Source organism: Heterodontus francisci, chromosome 38 (genome assembly GCF_036365525.1).
Source record: "Heterodontus francisci isolate sHetFra1 chromosome 38, sHetFra1.hap1, whole genome shotgun sequence".
Taxonomy (NCBI): Eukaryota; Metazoa; Chordata; class Chondrichthyes; order Heterodontiformes; family Heterodontidae; genus Heterodontus; species Heterodontus francisci.
In genome coordinates, this window is record NC_090408.1 from 7,205,881 (window position 1) to 7,222,974 (window position 17,094).

General features: G+C 52.2%; 1 protein-coding gene across 6 annotated transcripts in view; it reads left to right on the top strand.

Moving 5' to 3' along the window:
* The first annotated feature begins 5,383 nt into the window (after positions 1 to 5,383).
* The window catches only part of lins1 (lines homolog 1), a 66,815-nt gene continuing 55,104 nt past the window's right edge, over positions 5,384 to 17,094 (top strand). For 2 of the 6 annotated variants that reach the window (XM_068017686.1, XM_068017690.1), the window contains exons 1-2: positions 5,399 to 5,488; positions 9,815 to 10,259. In XM_068017686.1, coding sequence (XP_067873787.1) covers positions 9,855 to 10,259 — 405 coding nt within the window. In that variant the 5' untranslated portion in view covers positions 5,399 to 5,488; positions 9,815 to 9,854. Of the gene's footprint in view, positions 5,520 to 8,542; positions 8,673 to 9,814; positions 10,260 to 17,094 lie in introns of those variants that run through there. The other 4 variants (XM_068017688.1, XM_068017687.1, XM_068017689.1 and 1 more) reach the window with 4 other exon arrangements.

Here is a 17,094-nt window from a genome sequence, read left to right on the forward strand (position 1 = left end):
TATGTTTCTATAAGATCCCCCCTCATTCTTCTGAACTCCAATGAATATAATCCCAATCTATTCAGTCTCTCCTCATAAGGCAACCCCCTCAACTCCGGAATCAACCTAGTGAATCTCCTCTGCACCCTCTCCAGTGCCAGTATATCCTTTCTCAAGTAAGGAGACCAAAACTGCACACAGCACTCCAGTAGGGGTCTGGAACTCACTGCCTGAAATGGTGGTACAGGTAGAAAATCTCATCTTATTTAAAAAGCTGCCTGGATGTGCACCTGAAGTGCTGTAACCTGGGCTATGGACCAAATGCTGGAAAGTGGGATTAGGCTGGGTGGTTCTCATTTTTTTCAGCCAGCTGGGCCAAGTGTCTTTCTGTGCCATAAACTTTCTAAGATTTCGACAATGGAAGGACTCTGCTAGAAGTCCCTTCAAACTAGGAATTTTTGTGCCCCAACTGCTCAGGAATTGGCCTCTCAGTCACCAGCTACCACAGAGCCATGTTTTCCCATAATCTTCTTTCTTCTTTGGCCTCCTTGTCTTGAGAGACAAGGTCTTGAGGTAAGCGCTTGGAGGTGGTCAGTGTTTGTGAAGCAGCGCCTGGAGTGGCTATAAAGGCCAATTCTAGAGTGACAGACTCTTCCACAGGCACTGCAGGTAAAATTGGTTGTCGGGGCTGTTACACAGTTGGCTCTCTCCTTGCACTTCTGTCTTTTTTCCTGCCAACAGCTAAGTCTCTTTGATTCGCCACTCTTTAGCCCCGCCTTTATGACTGTCCGCCAGCTCTGGCGATCACTGGCAACTGACTCCCACGACTTGTGATCAATGTCACAGAACTTCATGTCGTGTTTGCAGACATCTTTAAAGCGGAGACATGGACGGCCGGTGGGTCTGATACCAGTGACGAGCTCGCTGTACAATGTGTTCTTGGGGATCCTGCCATCTTCCATGTGGCTCACATGGACAAACCATCTCATGCGCCGCTGGCTCAGTAGGGTGTATATGCTGGGGATGTAGGCCCCCTCGAGGACTTCTGTGTTGGAGATATGGTCCTGCCACCTGATGCTAAGGATTCTCCAGAGACAGTGAAGATGGAATAAATTGAGACGTCGCTCTTGGCTGACATACGTTGTCCAGGCCTCACTGCCGTAGAGCAAAGTACTGAGGAAACAGGCTTGATACACTCGGACTTTTGTGTTCCATGTCAGTGCACCATTTTCCCATACTCTCTTGGCCAGTCTGGACACAGCAGCGGACATCTTTCCCATGCACTTGTTGATTTCTGCATCAAGAGACAGGTCACTGGTGATAGTTGAGCCTAGGTAGGTGAACTCCTGAACCACTTCCAGAGCGTGGTCGCCGATATTGATGGATTGAGCATTTCTGACGTCCTGTCCCATGATGTTTGTTTTCTTGAGGCTGATAGTTAGGCCAAATTCGTTGCAGGCAGCTGCAATCATATCGATGAGTCTCTGCAGACACTCTTCAGTGTGAGATGTTAATGCAGCATCGTCAGCAAAGAGGAGTTCCCTGATGAAGGCCTTCCGTACTTGGGTCTTCGCTCTAAGACGGGCAAGGTTGAACAACCTGCCATCTGATTTTGTGTGGAGGAAAATTCCTTCTTCTGAAGACTTGGATGTATGTGAGAGCAGCAGGGAGAAGATCCCAAAAAGTGTGGGTGCGAGAACACAGCCGTTTCACGCCACTCAGGATAGGAAAGGGGTCTGATGAGGTGCCGCTATGCTGAATTGTTCCTTTCGTATTGTCATGGAATGAGGTGATGATACTTAGTAGCTTTGGTGGACATCCGATCTTTTCTAGTAGTCTGAAGAGACCACGTCTGCTGACGAGGTCAAAGGCTTTGGTGAGATCTATGAAAGCAACGTCGAGGGGCATCTGTTGTTCGCGGCATTTCTCCTGTAGCTGACGAAGGGAGAACAGCATGTCAATGGTGGATCTCTCTGCTTGAAAGCCACACTGTGCCTCAGGGTAGACATGCTCAACCAGCTTCTGGAGCCTGTTTAAAACGACTCAAGAGAAGACGTTCCCCACTATGCTGAGCAGGGAGATTCCACGATAGTTGTTGCAGTCACCATGGTCACCCTTGTTCTTATAGAGGGTGATGATATTGGCATTGCGCATGTCATATGGTACTGCTCCCTCATTCCAGCACAGGCAAAGCAGATCATGGAGTGCTGAGAGTATAGCAGGCTTGGCACTCTTGATTATTTCAGGGGTAATGCCGTCCTTCCTCGGGGCCTTTCCACTGGCGAGAGAATCAATGGCATCACTGAGTTCCGATTTTGTTGGCTGTTCGTCCAGCTCATCCATGACTAGTAGAGACTGGGCTGCATTGAGGGCGGTCTCCATGACAACATTTTCCCTGGAGTACAATTCTAGGTAGTGCTCCACCCAGCGGTCCATTTGCTTGCGTTGGTCAGTGATCGTGTCCCCGATTTAGACTTGAGGGGGGGCGATCTTCCTAATGGTTGGCCCAAAAGCTCTCTTAATGCCATCATCTGATGTTTCTGGTGTCGGAGGCCAGCTGAATACGACTGCATAGGTGTTGCCAGTAGTCATTTGCGCAGCGCCTAGCTGTTCTTTGTGTAGCGCTTCTGACTACTTTAAGTGCTATGGATGTTAACTCGCTGGGGGCTTTCTTGTAGTTCAACAGTGCAATACACTTAGCGGCTAGACAGGTTCCAGCTCTGCAAAATGAGATTGAAACCAGTCTGCATTCTGTTTCTCACGTTTGCCATAGGTGGTCATTGCTGAGTCATAGATGACGCCTCTGATGTGGGCCCACTTGGTCTCTGCATCCCCTGTAGGAGTGTTTTGAAGGGCTTTTTCAAGTTAGAATTTAGAAACTTGTGTCACAGCTGTGGATAAAAAATTCTGTTAGTGTTGATGCCTTTCTGGTTGGAGTGACGTAGCTTCTTTGGTTTGAGTCTAACTTTGCTGCACACCAGGGAGTGGTCGGTGTTGCAGTCCGCACTGTGGAAGCCGCGCGTGATTTGAACGCTGTTTAAAGAGGCTCGCCTTGTGACGATGAGGTCCAGCTGATGCCAACGACATGATCTTGTGTACCTTCAAGAAACCTGGTGACAGGGTTTAGTAAGAAAGAACGAGTTGGTGATGCAGAGGTTGTGATAGGAACACAACTCCAACAGTCTCTGTCCATTCATATTCATCCTTCCAATGCCATAGTGCCCAAGGCGGGAGGGCCATGAGTCATGGTCGGCCCCAACCCTGACGTTAAAGTCCCCCAGCAGGAACAAATGTTCGGTATTGGGAATGCTACTAATGATATTATGGAGTTCCTCGTAGAACTGGTCTTTAACTTCAGGTGGGGAGCAGAGTGTTGGAGCATAGATACTGAATAGGTGTACTGGACCAGAGGCGGTGAGCAGTCGGACGGACAGTATGCGTTCCGAGCCATTTGAAGGTGGCTCTATCATGCTGAGCAAAGAGTTTCTGATGGTGAAGCCCACTCCATGCTGTCTTGGTTCTTCAGGATCCCTCCCCTGCCAGAAGGTGTAGTCTTGCTCTCTTAGAGATCCGCTCGCAGGGAGGCATGTCTCCTGAAGTGCTACAATGTCCTCATTGAGTCTACTGAGCTCGTTGTTAATGATGGCAGTCTTCCGAGAATTGTTGATTTGTGTAAAGTCTTCCGACAGGCCAGGACACATAGTTCTGACGTTCCAGCTTGCAAAATGAAGGGCTGGTACCTTCTTTCCTTTTTTAGTTGTGCTGTTTGGTGCGGTGTTTCAGTCCATTTGTCGGGCAATGACCCTGAGCTCCAAGCACCCATTGAAGCAGGTGGACTGTGGCGGTACAGAACCTTACTGACCGGGGGCAGCCCGGTTTGAGGCAGGTGGTAGCTGTCCAGTGAGATGCGATGACCTCTACCACCGACAAAGGCAACCTGTGACGCCCAATCTCTACGCCAATTGAGCTGGACCTGTAACCCGTAACTGCTGCCTTCCGTGTTGTTTTGGTCGCTGTGAAGCAACTCTGGAGGGACCTCTCCATGGTGCATGCCTGGGCGGATGTATGGAGGTTGTGAGTTGCCCAAGCGTCAAAACCCCCCCTCTCGGCTTTCCTTGTGGGATCCAAAGGAGTGCAGAGCATGACGTTTGGCACCAGTATGGCTGCAGGAACTGCCGGAAACGTGCCAAAGGTGACACATGACCGCCTTTGGGGTTCTGCTCCGGATTTTGTGTTAGGGTTTACTCCCTTAGCCTTGGTCTCTCCCGAGACACCCACAAGGCAGTGGGGTTGGTAGGGTTGCTCAGGGATAGGAGCTAACACATAAGCTGTGTGGCTTCATGGAGGGAGAGGGAAGGAGGGAGTGGTGCGGGGGGAAGGGGGTGCGGTGGATGCTAGAGGGAGGAGGTGGGGGGAAGGGGGTGCGAGGTGAGGGGGTGGAGGGAAGGGGAGGGGAGGGGTTGGAGGGAAGGGGGTGCGAGGGGGAGCTGGGAAGGTTGTCTGAGGGGGGTGAGCTGGGAGGGGGGTGCGGGGGATAGGGGAGGAGCTGGGAAGGGAGGGGGAGGGGGTGCGGGGTGAGCTGGGGAGGGGGGAAGGGGGTGGGGGGTGCGGTGGGGATGGGATGGGTGGAAGGGGGAAGTGGGGGGCGTCCGGCGGGGGCCGCGACCCTGGCGAGCGAGCCAGCCCACAGCCTGCACAGCCTCCTCGATATCAGTGTCCTCCAGGCTGATGCTGCACTCGTGCTCGCCATCCAGCTCACGATGGAGCTTCTTTCCCGGCTCCCAGCAGTGACGGCGGAAGGATGACCAAGGCCGATTGAGGCCTTGAGAATCGGCGACCGCCTCATGGGCACTCATGATGCCGCCTTTCACATCCCTGGCCAGCGCCTTCCAGTTGGGCGCGTCGTTCACGTAGTGGCCACATCAGGACGAGTAGAACTCCATAACCCAGATACTAACAATAGCTGGTGGGAATCCTGCACGCAGTTGGTCCTTCTAGTGAGAATTGTAGCTCCACGAGCCAGGTTGACCGTTCCTGAACCTCCTTCTCGACTGCAGTCCCCACAGTCCAAACCCGTTCAAGATTTGACTGAAAGACTTACAATCATCCACACAGCTAGTCATTACCAATGACGATTGTAGGCCTGGCCATAATCTTCACCTGCAAAGAATCTGCTAATATCACATTTGTATCCCAGCTTAGAGTGAATACAACTTAATAGCTAATAAGCTATTAATAAGCCCTTCACTTCCTTTCTTGTCTATCTTTCCAGTGTCCCCTTTGGATTTCTCTGCCCTTTCCTCCACATCACTAGTTTTTATGTTAATCCAGTTTCTCTTATTTCCCCCGCCCACTGCATGGTCTGGCTCCTCCCATTTCCCTTCCCGTCACCCAACTGTGCCCCTCCCACTCTGGCCCCGCCTCTCTTCCTCTGGCCTGGCTCGCGCACGCGTCTGTTAGTGTTTGCTTTCCTTCGGCTTCGTACTGGATTCATTTGAAACGTTGCGACGTGCGTCTTCGCAGAGTTGATTGCTGCCCAGGTTTTTCATGCGGGGGTTGGGCCCGGTATGGGCCGGGGGAGGGGGCGAGGCGCAGTGAGGGCCGGGGGAGGGGAGGGGAGGGGACGGGACGGGACGCAGAGGGCCAGGGGAGGGGGCAGGATGCAGTGAGGGCCAGGGGAGGGGACAGGGCGCAGTGAGGGCCGGGGGAGGGGGCAGGATGCAGTGAGGGCCGGGAGAGGGGAGGGGACGGGACGGGACGCAGAGGGCCAGGGGAGGGGGCAGGATGCAGTGAGGGCCAGGGGAGGGGACAGGGCGCAGTGAGGGCCGGGGGAGGGGGCAGGATGCAGTGAGGGCCGGGAGAGGGGAGGGGACGGGACGGGACGCAGAGGGCCAGGGGAGGGGGCAGGATGCAGTGAGGGCCAGGGGAGGGGACAGGGCGCAGTGAGGGCCAGGGGAGGGGACAGGGCGCAGTGAGGGCCAGGGGAGGGGACAGGACGCAGTGAGGGCCGGGGGAGGGGAGGGGAGGGGACGGGACGGGACGCAGAGGGCCAGGGGAGGGGGCAGGATGCAGTGAGGGCCAGGGGAGGGGACAGGGCGCAGTGAGGGCCGGGGGAGGGGGCAGGATGCAGTGAGGGCCGGGAGAGGGGAGGGGACGGGACGGGACGCAGAGGGCCAGGGGAGGGGGCAGGATGCAGTGAGGGCCAGGGGAGGGGACAGGGCGCAGTGAGGGCCAGGGGAGGGGACAGGGCGCAGTGAGGGCCAGGGGAGGGGACAGGACGCAGTGAGGGCCGGGGGAGGGGGCAGGACGCAGTGAGGGCCGGGGGAGGGGGCAGGATGCAGTGAGGGCCGGGGGAGGGGACAGGGCGCAGTGAGGGCCGGGGGAGGGGACAGGACGCAGTGAGGGCCGGGAGAGGGGACAGGGCGCAGTGAGGGCCGGGGGAGGGGACAGGACGCAGTGAGGGCCGGGAGAGGGGACAGGGCGCAGTGAGGGCCGGGGGAGGGGACAGGACGCAGTGAGGGCCAGGGGAGGGGACAGGGCGCAGTGAGGGCCGGGAGAGGGGACAGGACGCAGTGAGGGCCGGGGGAGGGGACAGGACGCAGTGAGGGCCGGGGGAGGGGACAGGACGCAGTGAGGGCCGGGGGAGGGGACAGGGCGCAGTGAGGGCCGGGAGAGGGGACAGGACGCAGAGGGCCGTGGGAGGGGACAGGGCGCAGTGAGGGCCAGGGGAGGGGACAGGGCGCAGTGAGGGCCAGGGGAGGGGACAGGGCGCAGTGAGGGCCAGGGGAGGGGACAGGGCGCAGTGAGGGCCGGGAGAGGGGACAGGACGCAGAGGGCCAGGGGAGGGGACAGGGCGCAGTGAGGGCCAGGGGAGGGGACAGGGCGCAGTGAGGGCCGGGGGAGGGGACAGGACGCAGAGGGCCAGGGGAGGGGACAGGGCGCAGTGAGGGCCAGGGGAGGGGACAGGGCGCAGTGAGGGCCGGGGGAGGGGACAGGACGCAGAGGGCCGTGGGAGGGGACAGGGCGCAGTGAGGGCCAGGGGAGGGGACAGGGCGCAGTGAGGGCCGGGGGAGGGGACAGGACGCAGTGAGGGCCAGGGGAGGGGACAGGGCGCAGTGAGGGCCGGGAGAGGGGACAGGACGCAGAGGGCCAGGGGAGGGGACAGGGCGCAGTGAGGGCCAGGGGAGGGGACAGGGCGCAGTGAGGGCCAGGGGAGGGGACAGGACGCAGTGAGGGCCGGGGGAGGGGGCAGGATGCAGTGAGGGCCGGGGGAGGGGACAGGACGCAGAGGGCCGTGGGAGGGGACAGGGCGCAGTGAGGGCCAGGGGAGGGGACAGGGCGCAGTGAGGGCCGGGGGAGGGGACAGGACGCAGTGAGGGCCAGGGGAGGGGACAGGGCGCAGTGAGGGCCGGGAGAGGGGACAGGACGCAGAGGGCCAGGGGAGGGGACAGGGCGCAGTGAGGGCCAGGGGAGGGGACAGGGCGCAGTGAGGGCCGGGGGAGGGGACAGGACGCAGAGGGCCAGGGGAGGGGACAGGGCGCAGTGAGGGCCGGGGGAGGGGACAGGACGCAGTGAGGGCCAGGGGAGGGGACAGGGCGCAGTGAGGGCCGGGAGAGGGGACAGGACGCAGTGAGGGCCAGGGGAGGGGACAGGGCGCAGTGAGGGCCGGGAGAGGGGCCAGGGGAGGGGACAGGGCGCAGTGAGGGCCGGGGGAGGGGGCAGGATGCAGTGAGGGCCGGGAGAGGGGCCAGGGGAGGGGACAGGGCGCAGTGAGGGCCGGGGGAGGGGGCAGGATGCAGTGAGGGCCGGGAGAGGGGCCAGGGGAGGGGACAGGGCGCAGTGAGGGCCGGGGGAGGGGACAGGACGCAGTGAGGGCCAGGGGAGGGGACAGGGCGCAGTGAGGGCCGGGAGAGGGGACAGGACGCAGTGAGGGCCGGGGGAGGGGGCAGGATGCAGTGAGGGCCGGGAGAGGGGCCAGGGGAGGGGACAGGGCGCAGTGAGGGCCAGGGGAGGGGACAGGGCGCAGTGAGGGCCGGGGGAGGGGACAGGACGCAGTGAGGGCCGGGGGAGGGGACAGGACGCAGTGAGGGCCGGGGGAGGGTGCAGGATGCAGTGAGGGCCGGGAGAGGGGCCAGGGGAGGGGACAGGGCGCAGTGAGGGCCGTGGGAGGGGACAGGACGCAGTGAGGGCCAGGGGAGGGGACAGGGCGCAGTGAGGGCCGGGAGAGGGGACAGGGCGCAGTGAGGGCCGGGGGAGGGGACAGGGCGCAGTGAGGGCCGGGGGAGGGGACAGGGCGCAGTGAGGGCCGGGGGAGGGGACAGGGCGCAGTGAGGGCCGGGGGAGGGGACAGGGCGCAGTGAGGGCCGGGGGAGGGGACAGGACGCAGTGAGGGCCGGGGGAGGGGACAGGACGCAGTGAGGGCCGGGGGAGCGGACAGGGCGCAGTGAGGGCCGGGGGAGGGGACAGGGCGCAGTGAGGGCCGGGAGAGGGGACAGGGCGCAGTGGGGGCCGGGGGAGGGTGCGATGGGCGGCACAGTGGCGTAGTGGTTAGCACCGCAGCCTCACAGCTCCAGTGACCCGGGTTCAGTTCTGGTTACTGCCTGTGCGGGGTTTGCAGGTTCTCCCTGTGACCGTGTGGGTTTCTGCAGAGTGCTCCGGTTTCCTCCCAAAGCCAAAGACTTGCAGGTTGATAGGTAAATTGGCCATTGTAAATTGCCCCTAGCGTAGGTAGGTGGTAGGAGAATGGTGGGGATGTGGTAGGGAATATGGGGTTAATGTAGGATTAGTATAAATGGGTGGTTGTTGGTCGGCACAGATTCGGTGGGCCGAAGGGCCTGTTTCAGTGCTGTATCTCTCTGACATCTATGAGGGGCCAGGGGAGGAGGCAGGGCGTGATGAGGGCCGGGAATCGGAGTTGTGTGTTGCTGCGCTCGGATCTGGCTGTTATTTACTGTGTTTCATGTGTTGATTTTTGCTGATCCAAAGTTGTATCAACACGCGCTAAAGATCGCATGCCCCCAATAGCCTACCTCTCTAGCATCTTTCTACTGCCCTGCTTGGCAAACTATTACAAATAATTAACGTTCCTTGAGTACAGAAAGAACATTTCACGAATACATGCTTTATATTTAATTTTCAGTGACTTGTCTTCTCAATCCAACTTTCCTAGCTTAGTTTAAAGTAATCTGAGTTTATTTTAAACTAATATTTTATGTATCTCACTTATGTAATCTCACTTCCAAATTGTAGATCTGGAAGTTCTTAAAACTTTCCTCATATTTCACCTCTTTTGCAATTGGAATCAGTTTTGATTGTCTTCTCTGAACCCCTTTTTTAAAATGTGTATGCTTTTCTGCATTTAGTGATCAGAATTGACCATATTACAAGTATTGGCTGACCAATACCTTGGCTTAACCTTCTGAGACTGGTACAAGTTGCTATTTTATCTGTCCTGGCATTCTTATTCCTCCAGCATATTGCACAGGCACTGAAACTGATGAGTCTGTTGTTGCTCTCTGGTTCCTTTCTCATTTTCCATGTGCTAGTTAAATCCCATTCATTGCTTATCATGTATATGTTTAGCAGTGTTAAATTTTATTTGCCATCTTTCTGCTGTATTTCCTAAATGATCTGAATACTGATAAATCTTTTGCTGCTTCCACTTTTGCCACTTCTCTCCCTATTCGAGTATCAGTAAATTTGACAAGCTTTCATATTTGTGTATCCAGGCTATTAAATATAGGTCAGAAATAACAAGTCTCTTGTGCGTTTTCAACTTTTCCCAGTTGAATGTACACATCCAATGATACTCTGTTTTCTCTTTTCCCACTTTCAGCCTGAATCCTGTTTGTGGGATGGTCATCGAATGATGCAGAATGATAGGGAAGTATTTGCTATGTCTTCATCAGTTCTACAGGGAGTTGTTGGCAGGAGAGAGGCCAAGCAAGGGCAGTCAGGAACTGGCAGCTTTCCTTTCTCCCAGTATGTGCATGGAAGATTCAAACATTTGTGTGGAAACCAATGAATCTACTGAAAAAATTAATCAGGTTTATCATTTCCATGGGAGCACATTACCTGCGGATAATCATGGCATCCCACCTGAGAACCACTCCCCCACAAATTGCAGTCAGAATGAAATCCTGTTGCTTCAGATGTCCCTGATTCAGATGATGAGTTCTAAAGTTGTAAAGCATTTTGAAGTATTGGACCAAGATGTCAGAGAAACATACATGAAGACTTTAAGAATTCTGTTGGAAGATATGGAAATTTTATCTAAGCTGGTGAGCGTGACTGGGTATTCCAATTAAAAATCGTTCTTTTATATTTTACGGCACAGAAGCAGGCCATTCAGCCCAACCAATCTATGCCAGTGTTTATGCTCTGCACAAGCCTGCTCCCATTCTATTTAATTCATTTCACCCCATCAGCATAATCCTATGGAACAATGGGTTATCTTTAAGGAAGAGATGCTTCAGATACAGACTAGGAACGTTCTGACAAAGGTGAAAGGTAAAGGTAGGCGGACCAAGAACAGGGCTCCTTGGTTGACAAGGGAGATGATGATGAAACAAAAAAAGATGGTGTATGATGCATCTCAGGTGAACTCAACTGAGAACCAGGCCATAGACAATAAATTGAGAGGGGAGGTGAAGAGGAAAATAAGACTGGCAAAGAGAGAATATGAAAATAGAATGGCAGTCAACATAAAAGGGAACCTAAGGATCTTCTACCGGCATGTAAATAGAAAGTGAGTAGTAAGAGGAGGAGAGGGGCCTATTGGGGACAGAGAGTGTAATATATGCTTAGAGGCATAGGGCAAGGCTAATATACTTATTGAATACTTTGTGTGTCAGTATTTACTAAGGAAATGGAGGCTGACAAAATATCAGTAGAAGCAGTGAGAGTAGAGGCAATGGATGGGATAAAAATTGAGAGGGGGGAGGTACTTAAAAGGCTGGCTATGCTTAGGGTAGATAAGTCTAGATGGCTTGCATCCTAGGTTACTAAAGGAAGTGGGGGTGGAGATGGCAGAAGGGCTTGCCATAATCTTCCAATCTTTCCTGGATATGGGGGAGGTACCACAGAATTGGAGAGTGGCAAATGTGCCACCCTTATTCAAGAAAGGGTGTAAGCACAGTTCTAATAACTACAGGCCAGTTAGTTTAACATCAGTGGTGGTAAGGTTTTATAACAATCAGGTAAAATATCAACAGACACTTAGAGAGCTTTGAGTTAATTAAGGATAGCCAGCATGGATTTGTAAAAGGCAGATCATGCTTGACAAATCTAATTGAATTTTTTGATGACACCAAACTTGGAGGTGCAGCAAACAGTGAGGATGTTATGAACTGTCTGCAACAGGACAAAGGTGAGCAGAATGGACAGAAAGGTGGCAGATGGAATTTAATACCGACAAGTGTGAGATAATGCATTTTGTCAGAAGGAATAGGGAGAGGCAATATATACTTCATGGAATAGTTCTAAAGCGCGTGCAGGAACAGAGGGATGTGGGGGTGCATGTGCAAAAATCTTTGAAGGTGGCAGGACATATTGAGAGAGTGATTAGTAAAGCAGAAAGGATCTTGGGATTCATAAATAGAGACATTAAGTACAAAAGCAGAGAGGTTATACTGAACCTTTATAAATCTCTGGTTAGACCCCAACTGAAGTATTGCATCCAGTTCTGGTCACCACACTTCAGGATGGATGTGAGGGTCCTTGAGAGGGTGCAGAGGAGATGTACCAGAATGGTTCCAGGGATGGAGAATTTTAGTTCCAAGGTTAGGTTGCAAAAGCTGGGTTTGTTCTCCTTTGAGCAAAGGAGATTGAGGGGAGATTTTATAGAAATGTACAAGATTATGACAGGCTTATATAAATTAGACTAGGAAAAAACATTTACAAATGGTGCAAGGACTAGGGGACACAGATTGAAAGTTTTGGGCAAAAGATGCTGGAGAATATGAGGAAGCACGCAGAGGGTGGTAATGACCTGGAACTTGCTGCCCACAAGGGTGGTGGAAGCGGAGACTATCAATGTCTTCAAGAGGAGTTTGGATGGCCTGAGAGAAGTAGACTTGCAGGGCTACAGGGATCGAGCCTGGGAGTGGGACTGACTGCATTGCTCCATGGAGAACTGACATGGACTCGATGGGCCAAATGGACGTCTTCTGTGCCGTAAATAAATGTCTTTATTCCTTTCTTTATCATGTACTTATCTAGCTTTCCCTTAGGTGCATCTATACTGTTCGCCTCAACTTCTGCCTGTGGTACTGAGTTCCATACTCATCACTCTGAGTAAATTTTCTCTTGAATTCTTTATTGGATTTATTAGTGATTGTCATGTATTTATGACCCTTAATTTTGGCTAACCGCAAGTGAAAACATCTGTACATACAAGCTATTAAATCCCTTCATAATTTTAAAAACCTTCATCAGGTCACCTCTCAGTCTTCTCTTTTCTAAAGAAAAGAGCCTCAGTCTGTTCTGTCTTTCCTGATAATTGTACCCTCTCAGCTCTGGTATAATCCTTGTAAATATTTTTTTCTTCTTTCTAGTCTTGTCTATGTCCTTTTTTAAAATGGAGAATAGAACTGTGCACGGTACTGCCAAGTGTGGTTATATTGTGTGCATTGTTTGCAGTATTCATTATTTGAAAGATTGTGTTCAGTTATTTTCATGTATTGTTTATATACTTTCTGTGGCTAATTGCTTCAGGCTGGGGTTAGAGTCTACTACTGATCTGTGACTTAGCTACGCTTTGCACTCCACAGTTGACAATAGATTCATTCTACTGTCGGCTGCCACTCCAAGAGAGTGCCAGGAGAGCTCTCTGAATGTGGCTATTCTTGGCCTTGAATCCATTAACTTGGCTAGCTACAATCTCAAGATTAATCAGAGATTGTGAAACTTTGACAACTTGCTTGACCCCAGACTCAGCTCCCTTTTTCTCTGCTTGACACCAAAAATCCATTCTTTCACCAAAACCACATTCTTTGAGCTCTGCAACGTTTTCCACCTCTGCCTCTATCTCCCTACCCACTGAAACTCTTCATGCATTACGAACATACGAATTAGTAGGCCACTCGGCCTCTTGAGGCTGCTCTGCCATTCAACAAGATCGCTGATCTGATTGTAACCTCAACTCCACATTCCCACCTACCCTGATAACTTTTCACTCCTTGCTTGTCAAGAATCTTTCCAAAGACTCTGCTTCCACCACCCTTTGAGAAAGAGTTCCAAAGACTCACGACCCTCTGAGAAAAGAAAATCTCCTCACCTCTGTCTTAAATGGGTGACCCCTTATTTTTAAACAGTGGTCCCTAGTTCTAGATTCTCCCACAAGAGGAAACATCCTTTCCACATTCAGCCAGTCAAGACCCCTCAGAATCTTATACGTTTCAATCAAGTCACCTCTTACTCTTCTAAACTCATCATCTTAAGGCTGGACTTCCTAAGCTAACCTCCCTGCATTAACTATCTAAGCTTCAACTCACCAAAAACACATCCTTACTGTTGCTAAGTTCCGCACTCCCATCACCCATTTTCATTATGCAATTCCAATTTCTTGCTCTTGTTTTCTGATGTCTTCATGGCCTTGGTCCTCCCTTAAAGATCTCCTTTTATCTTTAGAGTCACAGAGAGATACAGCACCGAAACAGGCCCTTCAGCCCATCAGTCCGCGCCGACCATCAACCACCCATTTATACTAATCCTACATTAATCCCATTTTTCCCTCTCACATCCCCACCTTCCCTCAATTCTCCTCCCACCTACCTACACTGGGGGCAATTTTTACAGTGGCCAATTTACCTATCAATCCGCAAGTCTTTGGCATGTGGGAGGAAACCCACGTGGCCACAGGGAGAACTTGCAAACCCTTAGGAGTATTGACCGGCAGAGAGATCTGGGCGTACAGGTCACTGAAAGTGGCAGCGCAGGTGGATAAGGTAGTCAAGAAGGCATACGGCATGCTTGCCTTCATCGGTCGGGGCATAGAGTATAAAAATAGGCAAGTCATGCTGCAGCTGTACAGAACTTTAGTTAGGCCACACTTAGAATATTGCGTGCAATTCTGGTCGCCACACTACCAGAAGGACGTGGAGGCTTTGGAGAGAGTACAGAAGAGGTTTACCAGGATGTTGCCTGGTCTGGAGGGCATTAGCTATGAGGAGAGGTTGGATAAACTCTGATTGTTTTCACTGGAGCAACGGAGGTGGAGGGGCGACATGATAGAAGTTTACAAAGTTATAAGCGGCATGGACAGAGTGGATAGTCAGAAGCTTTTTCCCAGGGTGGAAGAGTCAGTTACTAGGGGACATAGGTTTAAGGTGAGAGGGGCAAAGTTTAGAGGGGATGTGCGAGGCAAGTTCTTTACACAGAGGGTGGTGAGTGCCTGGAACTTGCTGCCGGGGGAGGTGGTGGAAGCAGGTACGATAGCGACGTTTAAGAGGCATCTTGACAAATACATGAATAGGATGGGAATAGAGGGATACGGACCCCGGAAGTGCAGAAGGTTTTAGTTTAGGCAGGCATCAAGATCGGCGCAGGCTTGGAGGGCCGAATGGCCTGTTCCTGTGCTGTACTGTTCTTTGTTCCGCACAGGCAGTACCCAGAACCGAACCCGGGTTCCTGGAGCTGTGAGGCTGCGGTGCTAGCCAGTGTGCCGTCCCTTTGTTGGTCTAATGGTAGACTTCTACTCGTCTTATACTGCATTATCTTTCAGCCACTACCCTGCTGTGCTCTGAAGCTTTCTATCTAGCTCTATCCACTTTGATACCTCTCTGCTTTCAAAAATGTCTTCAATCATGTTGTACCCTATTCTAGCCTTTCCATTCTCCTCCCCTTTCCACATGCTCGATGTCTATCTTACCACTTTTCTCTTGTCAAGTGCTCTGAAACAATTTCTGTTCATGAGCAGCGCAGTGTAAATGTAACTTCTTTATGTCTGTATCGAGGACAAGAAAAGACTATCGGGCCCATAAATACTTGTCCCATCCTTCAGTTCATTTCATCCCCATAGATCAATTTGCCCTTTCCCCCCCCCCCCCCCCCACCCCCCGTCAACCAGTCTGTCAAACATTTGCCTTGTGGATGATCCGGCGAGTCCCAGGAGGCTGCACATTGTTGGTTATTTTCCTTCATGATTTATTTGTGCTCCACAATTATCATGTTTACAGAGGTCCATCTATCACTTTGAAGGACTGTAAAGAGGCAGTCTTCACTACTTCCTCTGGGATCCTGCTCCACAGGTCAGTCAACCTATGAGGAAATGGAAAACATCTGGATTTATAAACCATAGCCACAGCTTCCTCTGTTTTTATACCCAGCCTCCATCTTCTCAAACAAACTATCTATTTACGTGAAAGTCAACGCCTTTAATAATTTTTAATATCCAGTCAGTTCCCCTCTAGATGTTTGTCTCTAACGGGTAGAAATCCAGGACATTAAGGCTATCCTCATGATTCAATGAATTCAATCAATGCCGGATTATCCTTGTTACCCCTCTTGAGAGTCACAGTTTGCCCCCTGAAGTGGGGAGACCAAAACTGAATGCAATGTTCCATAATTTTGGAGAGTTGGGCAGAGAAATGGCAGATGGAGTTCAATCAGGGCAAATGCGAGGTGATGCATTTTGGAAGATCCAATTCAAGAGTGAACTATACAGTAAATGGAAAAGTCCTGGGGAAAATTGATGTACAGAGAGATTTGGGTGTTCAGGTCCATTGTTCCCTGAAGGTGGCAACGCAGGTCAATAGAGTGGTCAAGAAGGCATACGGCATGCTTTCCTTCATCGGACGGGGTATTGAGTACAAGAGTTGGCAGGTCATGTTACAGTTGTATAGGACTTTGGTTCGGCCACATTTGGAATACTGCGTGCAGTTCTGGTCGCCACATTACCAAAAGGATGTGGATGCTTTGGAGAGGGTGCAGAGGAGGTTCACCGGGATGTTGCCTGGTATGGAGGGCGCTAGCTATGAAGAGAGGTTGAGTAGATTAGGATTATTTTCATTAGAAAGACGGAGGTTGAGGGGGGACCTGATTGAGGTGTACAAAATCATGAGAGGTATAGACAGGGTGGATAGCAAGAAGCTTTTTCCCAGAGTGGGGGATTCAATTACTAGGGTTCACGAGTTCAAAGTGAAAGGGGAAAAGTTTAGGGGGGATATGCTTGGGAAGTTCTTTACGCAGAGGGTGGTGGGTGCCTGGAACGCGTTGCCAGCGGAGGTGGTAGACGCGGGCACGATAGCGTCTTTTAAGATGTATCTAGACAGATACATGAATGGGCAGGAAGTAAAGAGATACAGACCCTTAGAGAATAGGCGTCATGTTTAGATAGAGGATCTGGATCGGCGCAGGCTTGGAGGACCGAAGGGCCTGTTCCTGTGCTGTAAATTTCTTTGTTCTTTGTTCTATATGCCAAACTGGGCCTGCATTAGGTGGCAAGGAAGCCAACAAAAGGAATTAATCTACATGACCTTGTCCATCTTGTCACAGGCATGTCTGCCTATCATAGCACTAGTAAGATTTGTGAAGACAGTTTTATCTCCACTGTGAGGGCTTTGTTCATTGAATGATATGGCACGACTGCTGTTTTTGTTTCTTTTTTGGAGCTTTACTCTGTATCTAACCCTTTTTTTTCTTTTAAGGTGGCCTTTATACCCCAGGCCCCTTTTATATATTTTATGTCTAGGGGGCCTTTATTCCTCAGGGCCCCTTTATATACATATTTTTAAAAATAACTTTATTAAAATCAAATAAACAAAAAAACTCAAATTAAAATGCCATTCTCGGCGTCGACAATGCACTCCAGTCCCTGCAGTGCCCACCGGTCGCGGAAGGCCTCAAGCTTACCGGTGGACACCACATGCTCCTTCTCGAGGGACACCTGGGCGCAAACGTAACCGCAGAAGAGGGGCAGGCAATCAGGGAGGTCGGACCCCCCCCCAACCCCTGACGGCCCACAGTCTGGACCTGTGAATTGCCACGGCCAGGCCCAGGAGCAGACCGACAAGGAGATCCTCCTCCCGGCCCATGCCCCTCTGCACTGGGTGCCCAAAGATCAGGAGCTTGGGACTGAAGTGCAGCCAAAACTTGAGGAGCAGCCCCTTCAAATAC